Source organism: Sciurus carolinensis, chromosome 7, assembly GCF_902686445.1.
Source record: "Sciurus carolinensis chromosome 7, mSciCar1.2, whole genome shotgun sequence".
NCBI classification, from domain to species: Eukaryota; Metazoa; Chordata; class Mammalia; order Rodentia; family Sciuridae; genus Sciurus; species Sciurus carolinensis.
In genome coordinates, this window is record NC_062219.1 from 53,964,629 (window position 1) to 53,988,722 (window position 24,094).

General features: G+C 37.5%; 1 protein-coding gene across 6 annotated transcripts in view; it reads left to right on the forward strand.

Annotated features, from left to right (window-relative positions):
• The window catches only part of Ak9 (adenylate kinase 9), a 162,438-nt gene that overhangs the window by 116,567 nt on the left and 21,777 nt on the right, over positions 1-24,094 (forward strand). For 5 of the 6 annotated variants that reach the window (XM_047559514.1, XM_047559515.1, XM_047559517.1 and 2 more), the window contains 4 exons: positions 7,452-7,576; positions 11,557-11,776; positions 13,691-13,756; positions 23,847-24,056. In XM_047559514.1, the coding sequence (XP_047415470.1) occupies positions 7,452-7,576; positions 11,557-11,776; positions 13,691-13,756; positions 23,847-24,056 (621 nt within the window). Of the gene's footprint in view, positions 1-7,451; positions 7,577-11,556; positions 11,777-13,690; positions 13,757-14,345; positions 14,479-23,846; positions 24,057-24,094 lie in introns of those variants that run through there. The other variant, XM_047559519.1, reaches the window with a different exon arrangement.

A 24,094-nucleotide genomic window follows, 5' to 3' on the forward strand; every position in this document is an offset into this window, starting at 1 on the left:
GTGCCAGATAAGATCTTATTGCTTATCTGGAATATAAAATACTGATTTATATGACTCCCATAAAAATTGGAAAATTTTCCTTGACTAGACTATTGCATAGCATTTATTTGGGATTATGTTCTTTGATATGTCTGACCTAGAGTATAAGGTTTTCCACTATTGTGTTCTCTGTTTTCTATCAAATAGCATAAAAATCTGCCCCAGAACCAACAGAAATCTCAAAATATTAATCTGCAATGATGCCTAGAAAGAAAGTTTGTGTGTATCTTTTAGATGGCTTCTGTGTGAGGTTATTAAAAAAAGTCCTTAATTCCATCTCAGTTTCTAACTATTTCTGATATGGCTAGACCATTTTCTCCTCAAATGAGCCCCCATCAAGGGACCCAGGTTTGGGTATGTATAACACTGGAACAGGGTTGGATAGGGATGTGTGGTATCCTGATAAGTGTTACAGAAAGCTCGGTCCTTGTTCCTGACGCCATTCCAATAACAAGGACACAGTTTTGAGAAAAAGGAAAAGGAAGGTTTATTGCTTTGCTAGCAAAGGAGAAACACAGGGGACTCGTGTCCCAGAGACTGTGATTCTGCTCATGGGAGAACAAGATTTTTCTAAAAAAGGTGATTCAAACGCTACCTTCCACATGTTCTCTGTTGGAGTTGTAATTCACTTGTTAATTTGGGAAATAGTCTGGAGTACTTCATTCCTATGGTGGGTGTGTACTCCAGGACAGATAAATCTGCCTAAAATGGGTAAGAAAAGTTATCCTATTTCCCCTGAGATTAGGGATGGGGAGAAATTAGGGAGGAGTAGGGAGAGAGGACGAGAAAGAAACATGTCCATTTTAAAATTAAGTTGCAGTGGCAGAGCAGCAAGGGCTATATTCAAAGCATAAAGTGGACCACTGTTATATAGGTATGGCACACCTTCAAACATACTTGTTAAATGTTTTCCACCTATATTACAGAGAATCAGAGAAGCTGATATTATATTAATTTAAAAATGTATATTGATCCATATTTTTAAATTTCCTGGCCTAAATTTTTTAATGCAACCAAATATTTTCTGCTTTTCTATAGTTGTTCTGTTCTCTTTTGCTGTTTTCTGAATCTTTTGACTTCTAAGGAGCCTTATTGAGGGATTTTCTTTTTAGATAATAAAATTAAATCCTACCTCCTGGTAGTCAGCAGTTTGTCCTACTGTCATGGGAAAAGAGATGTCTCTGGAAAGGGTTCAAGGAGTTTCCAGAGGAGAGAGGGAACTAAACTCAGGGTCAACAGGGTTCTTGGCATAGTGACAGAAAAGGATTTCAGTACAAGCTTGACAAAGGCATAGACAGAGGTTTATTTGGGAAGGTAGATACATAATCAAGGGAGAATGTGGGCTGCCTCCAGAGTGAGAAGCAGCCCTGACTTGGGCTGGGGATCCGATATTTCTAGAAGGACTATATTAGGGGCTGAAATGGAGGTGAATCCAGGGTGGAGCTACACAATTTCATGCCAGTTTTCCCCTGCGCTTACACATTTCCATTATTTTACAAGGTCATGGGCCAAGGGCATGTTGCTCAAGATTTACATCTTAATGGCTTGTAAGTGTTTCCTTTTAAGGTTCAGTTTTTCTTTCTCTTTATCCTAAATCCCTATCTCAAGTCGTTACTCATTTTCAGATTGTGGGACAACAAAAGCACTCAACAAAAGCAGTTTCATTCTAGAAAGAACTATCCAGTCAATGATAATCTTACAACATGAAGAGTTGATTTGAGTTCATTCTCACAATATTTTCTATTTGTTATTATGGTATTGTAATCCCCTTTGTAGATTGTATTTCTGATGTCTCCCTGATCAGGATCTCAATTGGAGAGATAACATTGTATGATTATAGGATAGATGGGGAAAAAATCAGTTAAGCCATAGACGTGTGAGGAAAACTGAACAATGTTTTTGCAACAAGTGATGAATTATAATCTGAAGTCATATGGAAATTAATCCAGTTATGACTAGTAACTCCTCTTAGCTATAGTAGATGGTATTTACTACTTAAAATTATGTCAAATATTAGCATAAAGAAAAGAGCTCAAGAGCAGAGAAAGGAACATTGCAGAATAGTGTGAGGCAACATTTCTCTTAGCTCTGCTACCCAGAACTTAAACAGTGGGAATACCACATCTCCCAGAGGCTTAGAATGAAAAATCCTGAGACTGGAGGGCAGTCCACCCTAGCTGAACCACAGACTGCTTGTCCCATTAATTAAATTTGCAAAACAAAAACCTCTCTACTGGAGTTTATCAATCATCCTCCATCCAGGAGATATCTTGGGACTGCAGCATGGCAAAGCCTACAGAAACTGAAACCCAGATCTACGAGTTTGCAGCTAGTCTGTGTGGGCCTCTCTGAACCCAGCAATCCTGTGGAAAATCAGAAACTGGGAGTGATTCACCTAGGGGAACACAGCTTAGAGAGGCTGAAGAGAGCTGGGAGCTCTCCTCAGCTCCGCAACTCCTGAAGCACATGGGGGACTGACGGGGCTGGCTACAGCGGGTGGGGAGGTTGGAAGAGGGTGTGAGAGCATCTTTCTCTTGGCTCACACAGCCAGCTGGTCCAGTACCCACCACATTCTGGAGCCCACTCTGGCAGGCACTCACCAGATCCCAGCAGTAGCCTGGTCCCTGACTCCCTCCCCAGTCCAGAATTCATGGATCCCCTGGACCCGCCAGGTCCAGCATCAATCTGGCATCCAACACAGTCCTCCAGCTCCCCCATCCCCAGTCTCCCAATCCCTCCCTAGCCCCCAACCCAGCCCATGGCTCACAGCTAGACAGCTGGCCTGCAGATCTCAGCACCTGGTCTTGATCTGCCCAATACAGAACAGTTCTCTGGATTGGTGCACAAGTCCCCGTGCCCCAGTGTTCAGGACCACCTGGGAAACAAGTGCCTGACCTGGTATTTGAAAGGGCAGGGGTGGGAGAGATCAAATTTGGAGACTAAATCAGAGACCAGGAATTGTGGGGTCTGCAGGCAAGATAAGGGGCTAAGAGCAGACCCCTACACCACACAAGTGGAACCCAAAGGAGATTCCCAGGGTGCAATCTTCCAACATGGACTTGCAATTGTCTTCATATATTTTGTCTTCACCATCCTGATGATGGAACAACTATCAAACTCGAAATAACCCTGCCTATCAGCTGAGAAGGGAAGCTGATAAACTTTTGAACACCAACAGCACGATTATTCAATTTTACATTGAGGTCTTTTTTTTCTTTTCCTTCATTTTTCCTCTCTCACATCTCTATCATTTTAGAAGCCAAGTATTTTCATGCATCAGTTTATTGAGGACTGGGATGTCTGAATAGTATATTACAGTTTTGTTGTGAATTTTTTTATTTTTACTTTATATATACATATATGTATTATATATATATATTATACATATATATATATGTATATATATATATACACATACATACATACATATATAAGTAATTTTTTTTGTGGTGCTGGGGATTGAACCCAGGGCTTTGTGCATGTGAGGCAAAAATTCTACCAACTGAGCTATATCCCCAGTCCTATATTTTTATATATACTTTATATATACTTTTACTTTATAGATATTTTTCCTCTCACTTATCTGTTTCCCTTGATTCTCTCTTTTCTGTTGTTCACAGCCAACCTCTATTAATTCCTCTTTCACTCTTCCTATAATTTTTTACTTCTTTATTCTCTCCTTCTTCCTCAGAAACATCACATCCTACACCACTTCTGTTCTGTCTTTGTTCACCATTTGAAATTGTAAACCCTTTTGCAAATTTACTGTTTATATTTTAGACAATAATTGAACAACCATTTTTATGCCACAAAGCAACTCTTAGCAAATACAAAAAAATAGAGGTAATAACCTGCATCCCATCAGATCATAATGGAATAAAATTAAAAATCAAGGATAAAATTTTAAAAAGCTACTCTAATACCTGGAGACTAAATAATATACTATTGAATGATGAATGGATAGCCAAAGAAATCAGGGAGGAGATAAAATTCTTAGAGGTAAATGAGAACACCAACACAACATTTCATAATCTCTGGGACACTATGAAAGCAGTACTAAAAGGAAAGTTCATTGCATCGAGCTCATTCATTAAAAGAATAAAAAGTCAACAAAAAAATGATTTAACATTACACCATGAAGCCCTAGAAAAAGAACAGATCAACATCAAAAATAGTAGAAGACAGGAAATAATTAAAATCAGAGCTGAAATCAATGAAACTGAAACAAAAGAAACAATTGAAAAAATTGACAAAACAAAAAGTTGGTTCTTTGAAAAAAATCAACAAAATTCATAGACCCTTAGCCATGCTTATGAAAAAAAAAGAGAGAAAGAAACTCAAATTACTAAAATTCATGATGAAAAAGGGAATATCATGACAGACACTACTGAAATACAGAAATAATCAGAAAATTTATACTCCAACAAAATAGAAAATCTCAAATACATTGACAAATTTCTAAAGACATATGACCTACCCAAAGTGAATACACAATTTAAACAGAGCAATTTCAAGCAAGGAAATAGAAGATGACATCAAAAACCTGCCAACCAAGAAAAGCCCAGGAATAGAGGAATTCTCAATTGAGTTCTACAAGACCTTCAAAGAAGAACTAATACCAGTACTCCTCAAATTATTCCATGAAATAGAAAAGGAAATAGAAAAGGAGGGAACCCGCCCAAACTCATTCTATGAGGCTAGTATCACCTGATACCAAAACCAGACAAAGACACATCAAGGAAAGAAAATTTCAGACCAATATCCCTGATGAACATAGATGCAAAAATTCAAAATAAAATTCTGGCAAATTACATACAAATATGTATTAAAAAGATAGTGCACCATGATCAGGCAGGGTTCTTCCCAGGGATGCAAGGATGGTTCAACACATGGAATTCAATAATTGTGATTCATCAAACCAATAGACTTAAAGATGAGAATCATATGTTTATCTCCATAGATGCAGAAAAAGCATTTGACAAAATACAGCACCACTTCATGTTTAAAACACTAGAAAAAATAAGGATAGTAGGAACATATCTCAACATTATAAAAGTTATCTATGGTAAGCCCAAGACCAACATCATTCTAAATGGAGAAAAATTGAAATCATTGCCTCTAAAAATTGGAACAAAATGAGGATACCCTCTATCACCACTTCTATTCAACATCATCCTTGAAACTCTAACCAGAGCAATTAGACAGACCAAAGAAATTAAAGGAATACCAATTGAAAAAGAAGAACTCAAACTAGCACTGTTTGCCTATGACATAATTCTATATTAGAAGACTCAAAAAATTCCACCAGAAAACTTCTAAAACTAATAAACAAGTTCAGCAAAGTAGCAGGATATAAAATCAACACCCATAAATCAAATATGTTCCTGTATATCAGTGATGAACAAACTGAAAGAGAAGAAAAATTGGGAAAACCACCCCATTCACAATATCCTCAAAAAAATAAAAAAATAAAAAAATAAACTTGGGAATCAATCTAACAAAAGAAGTAAAAGACCTCTACAAGGAAAACTACAGAACACTAAAGAAAGAAATTGAAGAAGACTTAGAAGATGAAAAGATCTCCCATGCTGTTGGATAGACAGAATTAATATTACCAAAATGGCCATACTACCAAAAGTGTTACACAGATTCAATGCAATTCCTATTAAAATTCCAATGACATTCTTCATAGAAATAGATAAAGCAATCATAAAATTCATTTGGAAAAATACTCTTATTTCTCAGAATTGCCAAGGCAATACTTAGCAAGAAGAATGAAGCAGGAGGCATCACAATACCACACTTTATACTACAGAGCTATAGGAACAAAAATGTCCTGGTATTGGCACCAATACAGATACATAGACCGATGGTACAGAAGAGAAGACATGGAGACAAACCCACATAAATACAGTTATCTCATATTAGGCAAAGGTGCCAAAAATATACATTGTAGAAAAGATAGCCTATTCAAAAAATGGTGCTAGGGAAAACTAGAAATTCATATGTAACAAAATGAAATTAAAACTCTATCTCTAACCCTGCATAAAACACAACCCAAAGTGGACAAGGACTCAGTCCCTAGAATAGAGACCCTGCACCTAATAGAAGCAAAAGTAGGCCCAAATCTCCACCATGTTGGCTTAGGAACTGACTTCCTTAACAGGACTCCTAAAGTGCAAGAAATAAAACCAAGAATCAATAAATGGGATGGATTTAAACTCAAAAGCATCTTCTCAGCAAAGAGACAATCAATAACATGAAGAGAGAGCCTATAGAATGGAAGAAAATCTTTACCACCTGCACCTCAGGTAGAGCATTAATCTCCAGGATACGTAGAGAACTCAGAAAACTCAATGCCAAAAACACAAATACCTAATCAATAAGTGGGCTAAGGAACTGAACAGATACTTCACAGAAGAAATACAATCGATCAACAAATATATGAAAAAATGTTCATCATCTCTAGCAATTAGAGAAATGCAAATCAAAACTACTCTAAGATTTCATCTCACTCTAGTCAGAATGGCAATTATCAAGAATATAAGCAACAATAAATGTTGGTAAGGATGTGCAGGAAAAGGTATACTCATATGTCGCTGGTAGGACTGCAAATTGGTGCAGCCACTCTGGAAAGCAGTATGAAGACTCATCAGAAAACTTAGAATGGAACCACCATTTGACCCAATGATCCTACTCCTTGATTTATACTCACAGGACTTAAAATCAGCATACTACAGTGATGCAGCCACGTCAATATTTATAGCAGCTTAATTCACAGTAGCAAAACTATGGAACCAACCTAGATGCCCTTCAACAGATGAAAATGTGATATATATAAAGGAATATTACTCAACCTTAAAGAAGAATGAAATAACGGCATTTCCAGGTAAATGAATGGAACTGGAGAATATTGTGCTAAGAGAAATAAACCAATCCCAAAGAACCAAAGGCCAAATGTTTTCTCTGATGTGTGGATGCTAATTCATAATAGGGGGGCTAGGGAAGAATAGAAGTACTTTGAATTAGACAGAAGGGAGTAAAGGGAGGGGAAGGGGGTTTTGGGAGTAGGAAGAATAGTAGATTGAATGGAACATTATTACCCTATGTGCATATATATTTACACAACCAGTGTGATTCTACATCATGTGCAACCAGAAGAATGAGAAGTTATACTCCATTTATGTATGATAGTGCATTCTATTGTCATGTATGCCTAATTAGAACACATAATAAATAAATAAATAAACTTTAAAAAGAAAAGAGCTCAAAATTTTCAATGTTTATAAGCAAAAGAATAATAAAAGACACCAGAGAAACATTAAGTCTAATCCTAATCAAATATGTAATACAATAGTATTCATTAATGTATAGTTAAAAAACTCGTTTTATTTTCCGATTTTTGTCTGTAGCCTCCAGAAGTACAACTTACAGAAGAAGAAGAAGCAATCAAGACAAGTCTAGTGGAAAGTGAGCCGTTGCCTCCTGAAATTCTCGAAGTCATTCTTTCTGAATGGTGGTTTAAAGAACCAATCCGGTATCTTAATATATGTAGAATTATGCATTTATTGATTTTTATTTCCTTCATTCCTAAAGGTGAACTGCAGTACAACAGAAATCTAAGAATTTTTCTCTGTTATATTCATGTAAATTCTCACTTGGGCTACACATTAAAAGCATCAGTGGAGTTTTGAAAAATATTGATGCCAGGATCTCCTACCCTAAAACAATCTAATCAGAGCGTCAGGGAATGAGAATGGGGCCTGGGCCTTGGTGTCTCCAGTGCTGCCCACGGGATTCTAGTGCCCAGTTGTAGTTGTGAACCTTCTAAGCCCATGTACTGTGCTGGACTCTTTCCCGGTAGCCTTTTAACAATTTAGTTAAGACCTCTTCCCTGTCCAGAGCATTATCCCTTTACCAGTGCCAGGCAGGGCCAATTTCAAGGTCCTCAGACTTCAAAACTTCACCTGAATTTCCAAACCAGAAACTCTTGCCTTAATATCCACCAGAAGAGAATGAAATGATATTCACAATACTGATGATAGCATACGTGTATTTGCAATTTACTAAGTACCCAGGGACTGTTTGATTATATTTTCTTCAAGTTAATATACTTAATCCTTACAGTAATTCTATGGTATAGAAACTTTTATTATCTCATTTTGGAAATAAGAAAATTGATTAATAGAGAAATTAGATAACTGGTTAGCTCCATTGTTTCTCTTAGGTCTCTAAACACTCTTTCACCTAGTCCCTGAAAGAAAGGAGTGAGTGGGATTGTTAGTCATCGATTTTTTTTTCACATTTCTTGTTCCTTAAATTAGATCAATAGTTATAGGAGGGCTGGGGAATATAGCTCAGTTGGTAGAGTGCTTCTCTTGCAAGTACAAAGGCCCTGGGTTCGATTCCCAGCACTGCAAAAATAAATAAATAAATAAATAAATAGTTATAGGAAACAAGCAGGTTACCTGCAGGTTCATAATAATGAGTTACTTTTCATTAATTTAGTTCCTGATCTCATACAATACATTAACATATTTATCTCAGTTTATAGAGGTATAAATAGACAGAGACAGAAATTGAATTTTTAAAGTGAAAAATAAAAGTATAAAAGCTTAAATAAAATAGATGAGTATCATGCAACCATTAAAACATATTATAATGAATAATTTGTAATAGCATGTGATGTTAAGTTTAAAAAGAAGATGCAGTTGGGCATGGTGGCTCACACCTGTAATCCCAGTGGCTCAGAAGGCTGAGACAAAAGGATGGCAAGTTTGAGAACATCCTCAGCAACTTAGGGAGGCCCCGTGCAACTTATTGAGACCCTGTCTCAAAATAAATCATGGGAAAAGGTGTGGCGATGTGGCTTAGTGGTTAAGCACCTCTGGGTTCAATCGCTGGTACCAAAAAAGGAGGAGGAGGCAAAGGAGGAAGAGGAAGAAGAGGAGGAAGGAGAAGGAGGAGAGGAAGAAGAAGAAAGCAAAACTACATATAATCTAATAGAGAGATGGACTCATGAAGAACCAACTGGAAAGAAAGAAAATGGCAGTAACCTCTGGGATACAGGATTATGGATAATTTTGTCTTTTTTCATGCTTTTCTCTATTTTCCAACTTGTCCACAGTAAAATTTGTTGCTTTTGTAGTCAGGGGAAAAAAAAAAAAAAACACATTGTAAAAAGAGTATTGCATTAGTCCTGGAGAGCTACACTAAGGACTGAACTAAGTAGTAATAGAAGAAATGGCAGCATGAATGCAGAGGAGGTGTGCCAGGACTTAGCAGTTATATAGAAGGAGCAGGAAGGAGTTAGAGACCCAAACGCCTCTGAGGACTGGTGAGTCTGAGGGAAAGTCGTTTGGAAGGGTAATAATAAGAATTTTTGATGTATGATTCTTATGTCATTCCTGAAGGGCATTTGGATAAAGAAACTAAGCAGTTCTTAGAAAAATCTGAATTAAAACTCAGAAAGGAGTTGGGATATAGAGGTAAAGACTTGAAAATCATTGACAAGGAAGTAACAGTGGAACACATAGGAATGAAATTGTTTCTCCTAGAGGAGACTAGACTGGAGGCATCTCTGAAGAAAAAGACACATATATTATGGCCAATATATACAAAGATGTCTACCTAATAAGAAAGGAAAATTACTGTGTACACTCATAGAAATGAAAAGTTGTACCCCATTTGTGTACAATGAATCAAAATGTAGTCCGTAAAAATAAAAAAAAAATTTTTAAATACTTAAAAAAAAAGAAAAGGAAATTAACATTTTAGAATTAACATCTTTTTTTTCTTTTTTTTATTGTAAACAAATGGGATACATGTTGTTTCTCTGTACATGGCATAAAGGCATACCATTGTGTAATCATAAATTTACATAGGGTAATGTTGTTTGATTCATTCTGTTATTTTTTCCCTTCCCTCCCACCCTTCCCAACCCTCTTTTCCCTCTATACAGTCCTTCCTTCCTCCATTCTTGCCCCCCTCCCTAACCCTAACTCTAACCCTAACACTAACCCCTCCCAACCCCCATTATGTGTCATCATTCACTTATCAGCGATATCATTCGTCCTTTGGTTTTTTGAGATTGGCTTATCTCACTTAGCATGATATTCTCCAATTTCATCCATTTGCCTGCAAATGCCATAATTTTATCATTCTTTATGGCTGAGTAATATTCCATTGTGTATATATACCACAGTTTCTTTATCCATTCATCAATTGAAGTAGAATTAACATCTTTTTAAACTTTTTTTAGTTGTAGATGGACACAATACCTTTATTTTATTTATTTATTTTCATGTAGTGCTGAGGATCAAACCCAGTGCCTCAACCTGGTAAGGCAAGTGCTCTACCACTGAGCCACAACCCCAGCCCCAAGGATTACCATCTTTGAAGGCTGAAACTGTCAGTCATTCCTAAAAGTTCTGTTATATTAAGAATACATGTATTTAAATTTAAATACTTAAACCAAATTTTAGATAAGCAAGATAATTTCTCACTTCACAGGGGACCAATATTGACTTTCTCAACTAAAAAGAGTCAATTTCTCAAAGCCTGATTGTTTTATAATTACTCCCTAAAGAAAGTACATTCACTTGCTGATAAGTGGATGATGACACATAATCGGGGGTGGGAGGGGTTAGTGTTAGGGTTAGAGTTAGGGTTAGGGAGGGGGGACAAGAATGGAGAAAGGAGGGACTGTATAGAGGGAAAAGAGGGGTGGGAGGGGTGGGGGGAAGAGAAAAAATAACAGAATGAATCAAACAACATTACCCTATGTAAATTAATGATTACACAAATGGTACGCATTTACTCCATGTACAGAGAAACAACATGTATCCCATTTGTTTACAATAAAAAAAAAAGAAAGTACATTCACATTCCAGTAATTTTCATGATCCTTAAAGTTTCATCATACATGGGCAAATTTGACAACCCTATATGAATAGGGTTCATCTTACACATAAAAGCCAGGATACATACAGCAATAACAATCACTAGCAACAAGGACATTCTGGAAGAAAGGTCTGAATTGTCTCATCAGAAGAAGAAGTACTATCAATGTTGAGGGTTTCCACTAATGGTACAGCCAAGTATGTTCCTTCTATAAAGGTGGCATGTTTATTAGGCTAGATGCTCCTCCCAGGAAGAGAACTTATCTTTTCCTATGATTTTCTTACAACTTTTAGTAAGTTTCTAATTAACAGTAATTATCAGGCAAACTGATTGAATATAGTTTTGTATCATAAATATAAGCAGAAAATATTGTTCTAATACAATTTTATATATTTTGAATAAGTACCATGTATACAAGTAAAAATATGAAAAGAAATAGGACAATATAGTAAATTTGTTAAGCTATTTATTATGTACCTGATATAAAGTTGAGATTTATCAATATATTTTAAAATTCATAATATATAGAAATTAACAATTTATAATAGATATATGTAAAAATCTATAATATAATATTCTAAGCCAATAAAGTTAAGTATGAAGATCTCCACCTAGTTCCACAGGTTTTATACTGGATGGTTTCCCACGGTATCCTGAAGAGGCCCTGTTTCTGGGGGAGCGTGGATTTTTCCCAGATGCTGCTGTTTTTATACAAGTTGATGATCAAGATATTTTTGATCGCCTCCTTCCCTCCAAAGTTGAAAAGTGGAAGCAGAAACAGAAGAAGAAATTGGAAAGGAAAAAGCTCATCAAAGACATGAAGACAAAAATCAGAGTATGTAGTCAGTACAAATGCGTGGGTATAAGTCTTACAAATTATAACTATCTTATAAAATATTGGGCATCGATGTAAATTATAAAGTGGTCCTCACAAAGATGTAGTTTTCTGGTTTTAATTACCACAGTAAACATGAAAACATTTTCATTAAATATTGATTCCTTATTATAATAATTTAGAATTATTCAAGGCATTTTTGATGATCACTAATGCTTCTCTCCAAGGCAAAAGAAAGTAGTGGCATTCCAAGGTTTCCCTCTTCCAGATTCAGCAGCAACCTAGATGTCACATGCTCTGAGAACTTTAGGGACTTGGAGCAGGAAAGATTTCAGGAGCTAGTTCATAACCGCCTGCATTTGTTCCTTCCTTTTTGTGTCCCCTCCCTCTACCCTGGTTCAGATCCTTCCTGGTCACTCCAGCACTCCTACCATGACCTCTGAATCATCCATCCTTTCTGACTTCATTTCTGCACCCCTGAGGCCATCCTTCCAGCTACTTCCAGGCTACTTTTCCTAAAACTGTATTTTGACCAAGTCACCTTGTCAAGGCCTGAACTTCCACTCTTGTTCTAAACACTCATCCGGGTTTTCTTGGCTGGAACAAGTGCTAGACCCTTCTCTTCAGCAGCTACCACACCTTATGTTTCTCCATTCCTTATCTGAAAGTTTCTTAAACAACCTCACACATGCTTGGTGATGTTATATGAGTTAAACCCCCTGGATTTCTGTTAACGCACCTTAGAATGGGATAATAATGTGTTGATATATTTAGAGCAGAAAAATGAAAGTATATAATATAGGGCTTAAGACAGTGCTGGTGACTGACAGACATATAATGATTAGTTAAACTTCACTGATTACTTATTTGAGTGAAGGGAGCAGAGGAAAAGTAAATTCAGGACATGAATAAGTATTAAGTATTTAAAGGGACTCCAGTTTAAAGAGTCCTAAGTCAAGTAGCCCCTGAACCAGAAGGGAACTAAGTAGTTTTCATGCAAACCTTGGGGACATATGAGAGAAGCCATTGCATTAGATTTAGAGGGCCCTAGAAAAAACCCCTGTGGTCATCTCCAGAATACAAATACTTTCCTCATGTACAACTGTATTTTTAAGTATTTTTTAGGACATGATATTGAGGACAAACAATTACCAAACATTTCCACAAATTACCTACAAGTATATCTCTATTTTGCCATGTACAAAATTTACTGTCATCAAAAAAAAAAAAAAATGCATAATATACAATGGAATATTACTTGGCCATAAAGGATAATAAAATTATGGCATTTGCTGGTAAATAGATGAAGTTGGAAAATATCATGCTAAGTGAAATAGGCCAAGCCCCAAAAAACCAAAGTTTGAATGTTATCTCTGATAAGTGCATGACGATATATAACAAGGGGGGTTAGCAGCGGCAGGGGGGTGATGGAGAGAAGAATGAAGAATTTTGGATGGTATACAGGAAAATGGGGTGGGAGGGTGTGGGGAATGGAAAGATAGTAGAATGAGACAGTATTACCCTATGTATATTTATGATTACATGAATGGTGTAAACCTACATTATGTACAACCATAGAAATGAAAAGTTGTACCCTATTTGTGTACAACAAATCAAAATGTAGTCTGTAAAAATAAAAAAGATTTTAATAAATAAATACATGCATAATAAATTTTGGAAAGGAGTTCTTAAATTTGAGGAAAGAGTGACTAACCCAGAGTGCTATCTTCTTCTGGAGGAATGGCCAACCCAGGGCCCAGAAGAACAAAAATGATACAATTATTAGCATTACATGCTTTCCTAGAAAATTCCCATCCTTCCGCCTAAATATTATCCCAACCTTGGGGGAAAAAACATTAATACTTACAGGTATTATCATTTATCTATTTAAAGTTTTAAATATTTCTTTAATAGGATGATATGATTGCCAAAAGAAGGGCTGAACTTATCGCAGAGAAAGAAAAAAGAAAGAGAGCAGAGGTAAGTAAATTAAATTGACTTTAAAAAAAGAAAAAAGCAGGACACCCATCACCCATTATCTCAACAGTGTTCAATAAAAAGATGCAATGAAAAAGTCTTAAAGGAGATATACAGAGTTTAGATAGGATTAGTAAAATTACACATTACATTATTTTCTATTTGTTGTTTCTATTTCTTTTTTTTTATATACCACAACTATTTACAATGGACCTTTTATTATATTTGTAATCAGAAAAAAATGAATACTTCTTAAAAAGCAAATCTCTAAAAATGGGTCAATAACCTGATTCTAGATGTACTAGTGCTTTGAACTATGCTTCTTGTGGATTTTCATCTTCGCATTTCACACTTCCAACCAACGCCACAGGGAAACTGGCTGGGGTTTGGGAATGAGGATGTACAGAGCCTGTAAAGTTGAGCTGCTTCCAAAATGTTGATTATCTTAGGACACAGAATGGAATGAGGGTAAGCCTGTGAACCCCTAAAGGCAGACACCTGAGCAGGATGCTTAGCACGTCTTTTTTACTCCATCTACTGATTTTTTTTTTTAAAGGTTAAAGCTCAAAGGTCATGAATTTGTTTTATTTAGAAAGCAGATATTCCCAAGTTGACTTAGTGTCCAGAATGCCAGAATCGAGCAACTCAAGGATACAGAAGTCAAGAGCAGCTGAAACTAGACAGGCTGTCTTATGAAAGAACGGAGGCTCATATTTACACAATCAGTTCCAAGTCACCCCTGTGACCAAGGCAAATGATAAGACAGCACCGGCCTTCCTTTTCCTTCTGGTTTGAGACACTCTTGTAACATCTTTTCAAGACTGACCCTCCTATAATCTGATTTCCATCTACATAAAAATTTGCAGCAAAACAGGGGAAGGAGAAAAGAGGGATAACAGAAAGTGTGACTTGCTAGAAGGGCAGCCGCGCGTGGCCCTGGTGTGGATATGCTGGATTTCAAGATGCCAGGCACTGTAACTGTGGGCACGACACACTGCAGAAGAGGAGCCCACACAACAGCTGTTCGGCCAAAACAAAGTGCTCACAACCAAGAGTACACACCAGGCCATTAGACTGCAGGAGAGAAGGCACAGTCTAAGAACCAGAAGCCCCTTTTTCATTATTTGCCTTGGCCTGCCCGCCTGCCTGCCTTCCTTCCTTCCATTAGCAAACGTTAATTGAGTTTTGTGCCTGATGCTGCTTCAGACTATGACAAGAAAGCCATGAACAAAATTTACAGAAATCTCTGGCCTCCTTCCAGTGCCCATACCCTCATGAAACATATTCTGAAAGCCTGCCCAGTCTGAGGTGTCACGTTAACCTTTCCAGTAAAGAAGACAGACATCCTAACCTGGAATCAAGAAGGGTTAACTACATGAGGCTCTGGGGAATCCCAGCAGTCCCTTGAAGAATCACTTGAAATGTCTCAGCAACGAATTATTGGAAGAGACTAGACTTCAGAGCCGAGCAGACCTAAACTGGACCTACTGACTGTTCCCTGCTGGCTCTACAGTAGCAACATGTAGGCTTTCAATTTGTTGTTTTTTGTTGCAGTAGTATAACACTAAGCAAGTTACTTAACCTCTTTAAGCCTAGGACTTTCATTGTAAAATGGGAAAAGTTAATAATTTTCAGCTGCCCTGATTAATAATACTTTAATTTCCCTTCTTTGCTACTCTTTAGTTAAATCTTTTTTCTTAAGAATTAGTTTTCAGGATAAATTTGACACGTTCTTAACTTGTGATTTTTCCATTTATTAACATTAGAATAGTATGATGTTTTAATTGGAACCCATCCTGAGTCCAGATATACTCTGGAGCTTGCTGTCCTGAACCGAGGCAGGGAGGGGAGAGGTGTTTTAGCCTTTCTCTCCTGTTTGAACTGCAGAATATACAGCTCCATGAGTCACCTTTTTAAATCTAACTGGGGGATCACATACAGACAAAGCCCTTCCCAGGTTTGTCCTCTTGCCCTAAACCTTTACATCTGACTTTTTTAGCCGTACATAGAACATTTTTAATGGTAGAAACCACTTCCACATCCCAAAGTGACTGCAGGCATTAATTTTGTAGGAAAATATCGCCATCTCGTGGACCTTCAGTCTCAGAATGTAACTAAAGAATGTTCCATAAACCAACCCCTAACCTTTCTTCTCTATTCCTCTCTCCAGTCTCTGCTCTCTTCTTGTCCACTGGCTCTGGTGCCTGGGTCCCTTCTATCAGGCGTTGAGTAGCCACCAGAAGGAGAAAACCAGGAAGAATAAGGACCAGGGAGCAAGTAAGCAAAACCATGAGACTCCCCCTGGTTTTGCAGTTAACAGAGATGCATACTGTAGTACTGAGGGAAAGCCAAAGTCAGGGTACAGAAGAGCTTGAAACAACACCCAGGACCAAGTACCAGGCCCAGACCATCCCTGACACCTTCTAGGGAGGAGGCAGTGTTTAGGCCCAAAGGCTGAAGTTCAGAGGACATTTTAGAATGAATCAACAAAAAAGGCTTGCAGGGATATATAGGCTGGAGATTGTGATTCAAGACATTGGAAACCATGTGGTTCAGAATAGTACCTCAAAATCCAGAATTAGAGGCAACCTCATTCTCTCGACAGTGTCATAAGGGAATATGGTGATCCAAATAATGTGCCCCTGTACCAGGGAAGCCCCAGGACTCAGTTCTTTTATTCTGTGTCTTCGTGTCTTCCTCTCCCCTCTCCTTTCTAACAACAAGCATTCTGGCTTAGTCGCCATCACTCGCCTGCACCACTGCCTGCCCAGAAACAGCCTTCCCCCTACCTTCCATACTGACAGGAAGTGGTCACACACTTTATCTCCAATCCAGTCCTGTGTTTCTCTGAGACGGTGACTCTTGTTTTCAGTTTAGCTCCTCTGTTTTCTTTGTTTTTGGTTTTGGTACTGGGGACTGAGCCCAGGACCTCATGTATGCTAGGCAGGTGCTCTAGCACAGAGCTACATCCCCAGCCCTTTTTTTATTTTATTGTGAGGCAGAACCTTGCTAAGTTGCCCAGGCTGTCCCTGAACTTGATCCTCCTACCTCAGCCTCCTGAGTAGCTGGGATGACAGGCCTGTGCCATTGCGCCCAGCGCCCCTCTGTTTTCTCTTTCCCGTTTTGTTCTTTCCAGCTTTCTTTGGATTATTCAAATACATTTTAGGAAAACATTTTAATTATCTACTTACTTCTTAGTTCTACCTCTGTGCTTTATTTTTTGTGGTTGCCCTAGCCTTGCATACATATCCCTAGTTTCCCACAGTTGTCTTGTGTCAGTATTATTCCACGTAATATCGTGGAAACCTGGTTACTGTGTAGTTCATTGGGCACTCCCAACCTGCCAACATCTCTCATGTCTCAGTTGGCATGTGTTTTACAACTATATTCATTAAACCAGACAAGAAAATTTACAGTTTTTGTTTTAAATAGTCATGTTATTTTAATTAAGAAAAATAAATTCACTTTTACATTTACCCAGTTATTTTCCATTTCTGATGTTCTGATGTTCTTTGTTCATTCCTCTTGTATTATGGAAATCAGAAGGATGAGAAGAATGTGACCGTCTGAATTATTGTTCCCTGTGTTGTTTTTCTCTGGCCACTTTCAAGATTTTCTCTGTATTTTTGATTTTTAACAGTTTGATTATGATATGCCTACATATAGGTTTTTTTAATTTACTTAGTTTGGGGTTTACTAAACTTTTATCTGTGAATTTATATCTCTCACTACATTTGGAGAAAATTTGGACATTATTTCTTCGGATTTTTTTTTTTTCTGCCTCATTTGTTGACTGTCTTCTCCTGAAAGTTCTGTTATAAAATTGGTTAGACCTACACTATTGTTCTACATGTCCCTGGGACTCTGACCATTTTGAATATTTCTTTTCTCTCTTTTAAGTTGGACAATTTCTATTGATCTATGTTCAAATCCACCTATTATTCCTCTGTCCTCTCTATTCTATCCAATAATTGGGTCAGCCCACTCAATAATTATTTTTAATTCCAAATGTTTTATATTTTTGGTTATAAAACTTCTACTTAGGGACTGGGGTAGAACGGTTGCCAAGCATGTGTGAGGCTCTGGGTTTGATCCTCAGACCACATGAAAATAAATAAAATAAAGGTATTATGTCCATCTACAACCAAAAAAAAATTTTTTTAATTTTCACTTGGCTTATTTTTATAGTTCTTATTTCTCTTCTGAGAGTTCCAATCTTTTAATTGATTACAAGAGTATCTTCCTTTTCCTCATTGATTATAATGATAATAACCGCATTAAAGTTCTTCTTTGGCAATTCTAACACCTGGAATGGATAGTTGCTTATTATCTTTATTCATGAGAATGAGTCACACTTTTGTGATCCTTCCTATTTTGTGTAAGCTCGAGGGCGGGTGGCCAAACAGAAGTGGGGAATGAGGCGCGGCGGAAGCAAGCTTTATTGGATTGTGGCTCTTGGGCGAGATTCCCAGTCCTCCGGGTACAGGTCAGGGTGGACAGCCAGAGAAAATCGCACGTGGCCCCGGCTGCCCACAATGGTTTTAGGCCGGAATAGGTGGGGGAAGTCTTGAGGGTTGAGTGTACCCCTGGGGTTGGTTGGGGACTCCGTTGATTGACGGGCGGGCGGTTGCATGAAACCACTAAGGTTTATCTGTTGGCGATTGATTGTTCTTTGGCGCGCTGGCTGCCGGATGCCCCCTGCCGCCCCGGGGTTGCAGTGGGTTGCTAGTTGTCCTGCTCCCTCCCATGCATCTGCTCAAATCCGACCTAACATTTTGAGTAATTTTAGATTATATTATACAATTGTAAATATCATATGTGGGGATTCTGGATTTGGTTATATGCCTCCAAAGAGAACTGAATACTTTAGCAGGGAAACAATATGGTAAGATTAAACATGAAACTACTGTGCAATGGGCGAGGGCTCAGTTTATACTGTTCACGAACTGCGCGTATGTGCGTGGGTCACAGCTCAGCCTGAGGTTTGAACACGGTTTACACACTGAATTTGGCATCCCCTTCTCTGGCTCTCTCATTTCTGGGATTTACCCTCACTCTGCAGTGGGCCTGGTTGTAGCTGCTTCTCCTGGTTGCTTCGTCAGATAATGAGATTTCTGTCAGAATTTTAGTGATCTAAACCACCACAATTCTGAGACTGTCCTGTGGGAAAATGTACAAAATCAGAAAGCTTACCCTCAGCCATTTGCTTCTGTCCTGTTCTGACTACTCTCCCAAATCTGCTTTTGATCACGGTCTAGAACATTTGAATGAATTACAGTGAGCGAAGAAAGGAGGGAGGGAGGAGAGAGTCCGTTTTGTTTCCAGTTTATGGTTATCTATTAGAGGTTAAATGAATTTATTTATTCATAATAGAGGCAGCTCTCTGAGACCAAGATGTGTAGAATATACATCTGTGAACATAATGACTAGGATGTTAGAAAGCGGTGGGGGTGGAGGGGAGGCAGAGGACTTTCACAGGAAATTGAATTGCTACCTTTAGAAAAATGAAATCTTTTTTCCCGAGGAAAAATTAAACTGTGTCTTTCAGATGATCTGCTGTGAAGATTTTTGGGATGTTAGCTTTTTCAAAAAGTTAGCATTGTACTAAAGGTACTAACCGAAGCAATATAAAAAATAAAAGAAATAGCATATAGGACTGAGATGTAGCTTAGTGGTAAAGCCCTTGCCTAGCATGTGTGGAACCCTGAGTTCAATCCCCAGCACTGGGGGTGGGGGGGTGGGGGAATATATATATATATAGATAGATAGATAGATAGATAGATATAGATATATAAATATATAGACACACACACACATATATATCAAAAAGTAAAACCAAAACTAAATATTTACATATAATTTGATAAATTTGATTACCTAGAAATTCTGTTAGGGTCCCGTTCGACTAATCCCGGGAGAGTCAAAGTGAACACACAGTAATGCAAATCACACAACGAGGTTTTATTAAAGCAAGCTCTAGCCTGAACCGAAACCAGCCCCTCAGACCGATACAATGGCTGCGGGGGAGAAGCGGCCCCGAGTGGCGAGAAAGCGCTCTATTTAAGAGCTTTTTCAGCATTCATACACAAGGACCTGTACATTATTGGTTAAAATTCAGATAGCTAAATATTTGTCCTCTTTTGGTTTGGTCCCTGCACTTTATTTGAATCTTATTGGGTCCCGCCAAAAGTGAATGGTCCTGGAGGGAGCAGGGAGGAGGGAAGGAGTGAATTATGAGCGAGAGGGGTCAGGGCTAGGTTCCCCTGTCCTTGATAGATGGGGTCTCCAGACAGCTGCACATTCCTCAGATAGACATCTCTGAACAGCCTTGATAAACCTGGGGCCCAGCTCATCCCATTTGACCTGTATTGGCCCTCGAAGGCAACACTGCGGCTGCTGGATCCTCGGTGCTTGCACGCCCTTTTCCTGGGGGCCCAGTTCACAAAATAGCTTGTTTATACAAGAGGGCTGCACGGATGGCACCCCGTTCTCAACAATTCTAAGAGGGTAAATTGCAGAAAACTTGTTTAGATCACCACTGCCAGCCCCTCATGTAACAGTGACATTGGCCCCTGCAAGAAAAAAATGTAAATAATTTCTAAAGGAATTACATAAACTGTCTAGAAGACATTAGATGCCACATAACAGTGGTTGGTGCCTTTTATCAACTGGACCTGGCTTTCCTGCTTCTTGTCATCCTCACATCTTAAATTTAAATGTAATACAACCTTACTTGCTCACATACAGAAAGCTACAGTTGCTCTTAATTAATCAATTTAATCTTTTATTCATAAAAATAATCAACCAATATCACCATATTCTTGAGGAAAATTATCAAGAAGAAAGAAAACTAAGACAAACAAATAAAACAATAGGTCATAGAATTAATAGATAATCCTAGAAATATTAAACATTTGAAGAGTTTTAATTTCCCTCAGAAAACTCAAGAAAAAACTTGCATTTTTAAAACAAAAACAGGATGCTGTGAAAAATCAGAGCCAAAAAAATTCATGAAAACTCAAATACATAATTTAACACAAACATGAATGATAGATTAAAATGAAAAATTGAAGTTTCTCAAGTATAGAACAAAAAACACGAGATAAAAGAATATCAAAGAAAGAACTGAAGATAGATAGGGTCAATATAAGTGGGTCAACATCCAATGCACATTCTAAAAAGAGTGGAAACAGAAAATAAAAAGAGGAAATATTCTAAGAACTATCAGAAGAGAAGTTCCCAATATTGAAGACAGTAGTGGACCTTCAAATTCAAAGAGCTTATGGAATGACAAACAATAAATGTAAAGATATTAGACATACCCTCATGAAATTTTCAATTGGCAATGATAAAGACAAGACCTTTACTATTTCTAAAATTTAAAAAAGATGTCCACATAGGAATGTGGATAAGCTTTATGTCAGATTTCCCACTAACAGTATTGAATGATAGACAACAAGGAATACCTTTAACATTCTAAGTTGAAGTAATTTACAACTTGGAATTTTATGCCTAACTAAACTATTTATAACATGAGGATGAAATGGAAAGACTTTCAGATATTTAAGATCTTTGAAAATTAGCCTTTCATGTATTGTAACTGCAAAAAGTAGCCAATTGATATGGTAGATAATGCTTCTTCTACTCACAAAACAAATAAAAGCCCTAGAAACATGGGGGAGACTAGAGAGATAAGAAAAATATTATCCAAACATGGGAGAAGTTAAAATGTGGCATGATTTTGAATAAGAAGAGTAATATTTGACCTCGATACTAGAAACATTCTCCTTAGAATGGAATGTTTCTTAAAAAGAAATTACATTCCCTGGGTCACTATCTTCAGTTTTAGTAATGAATAAGGGATACATAATTAAAATTAGCATGTCTGGTTTATTGGACTTCATTTTCAGAATCAATATAATGCTATTGGTTTGCTTTCAATTTTTAAAATGTAAATATACTAATTTAGAAACAAAAAAAAAATGGAAACCAAAGACAGAGAAGTAGAAGATAAAGTAGACATTCTCTTGAATTGTGGGGAATCAAGACACACATCTAAAAATGATAACTAATAAATAGAGATTTGGGGAAGGTATTTAAAGTTATGGACAATGCATTATAAAATTAAGAATAAAAATATGACTAAAATGGAGATAAAAGCAGAAGAGAAAAGGAAGAGTAAATTAGCTAAATTTGTCATCACTGCTAACAGGGAAGAAGAAACAAATATCACAAGAGTCAAAAGTGGCTACCTTAATGTTTATTTACTTACCTTCTAAACTCATTTCTATTGGGGGAAAAAAACCACATTTTTAGGAGAGAATAATTGTTAAATAAACTGTGATATTATGAAATATTATGTGGTTGTTAAAATAGAGATATATGTTCTTACATGGAAAAATTTAAATATATTGCTAAGTTTTTTAAGGCAACATGTAGAAAATAAAATGATCCTATTTACATTTGAAATAAAATATGACTAGATATATATGGGAAAACATTCAAAACGATTCTAACTAAATTGTTAATCCAAGTTATTTCCAAGTAAGGGGTAGAAATAGAGATGGGAATATGAAGAGAGACTTCTACATAATTTGATTTCTTTATAAGAAAAGTGAATTTATTTTTAAAATTGTCTAGCTTTTTAGTTAGAAACACACACACACACACACACATTAGAAGAGCACAAAATCATCGGGAACTGAGATGTTCCCAGCTTACAGGGAGAACACTCCCTACCTACTTCTGATGATCTTTAGAAAATCAAATCTCAGGATTCGAGAATTGTCAAAATATAAGGGAAAGGTAACAACCAACCAAATGGTTTCAAAACCCTCAAACTGAGCATGTCCTATAGCCATGCTCCTTTTTGGGGGTGTGGGGTATCAGGGATTGAACCCAGGGGCCCTTAACCACTGAGTCACATCTTCAACTCTTTTGAGACAGGTTTTCGCTATGTTGCTTAGGGCCTCACTAAATTGCTGAGTCTGGCTATGAACTTGGGACCCTCCTGCCTCAGCCTCCTGAGCTGCTGGGATTACAGGTGTGCACCACTGTGTCTGGCTGCCTTTTGTAAAGAGGGAAGCCTGGACCCAGCAGCAATGGTCCTTATGCTCTCAACCTCTTCTGTGCAACACAATCTAAATCACAGCTCTAGGCACCTTTTAAAGGAACGAAGTCCCAATCATCTAGAAAGATTAGGAAACAGCAGACTAATTAGAAGATTGCAGGCAGAGACGAGGAGAAGGCAAACAGTGGAGGTGGACTGGAAGACAGAGAGTGTTCAACATCACTCAGGGGTAGAGTCCTTGGTAACCCAGGGTAGGCAGAGGTGGAAAGCGAGGTGTCACGATACCTCCCAAGATAAAAATAACTTCCCAGTTTCTGCGTGGAAGGCCATGCCTCAACTGAGACAAGGAGTCCTTGGGGAGTATTCTTGGAGGCGGAGGCAACACAGGAGGATACATATGAGGTTCGGTTTTGTGCTAAGGGAACCATAACTCCTAAAGTCTAAACACACGACTTAATACCCAAATCCTGCCCTGGTCTTTAATAATCTTTCATTAATTGTGTTTCTCAAATGGGATATAGTCTCCTAAAAGGATAGTGACATTATTAGGACAGTACTTTATACCAAATGACTATAATAGCACAATAATGGCTATCGTTTACATACTTACCAGTCACCATGCACTTTTCTAAGGACCTTCTGCGTATTAACTCATTTAATGCTTCCTAAAACCCTGTAAGGTAGTTACTTTCACTGTTCCTGTTTTCAGATAGGGAACTGATCTTGTTCCAGTTAGTACATTTTTTTATACTCTGAACTGCATTAAATATTGTTCCCAAAGATCATCAAAAACATGTAACATTCTGACAACCATGGGCATAAATAATATTGAATATCTTGTCTTTATTTGCTTATGGGATCTCTATGGTGTCAGAGTCTTAAAGGTATTAAATTTCTGGATACCAGATGAAAGTTGCCATAGAATACCAACTAATATCAAGTTATTATAAAATATTCTAGAAGGTTTCCCAGTGTCATTTGGCACATATTTTACATGTATAGTAAGAGTGTTTTCTTCCTCAGGGTGGTGTTAAAGAAGATGAAGAAGTTAGTGAGGAAGAGCCTGAAGATGAAGAAGATGAAATTGAAAACATCCTTGAAGAAGAGTTTCCAAAAGATGAGGAAGAGATGAGTGAGGAAGATGAAGAACAGGAAATGGATGCAGTCGAGCGCCTGAGAAGTGAACTGGGGGAAAAATTTGAAACAGACATGAATAATTTACAAATGATACAGGTTCTGACTTTTCCTTCATTGTTTTGCAATGCAAAAAG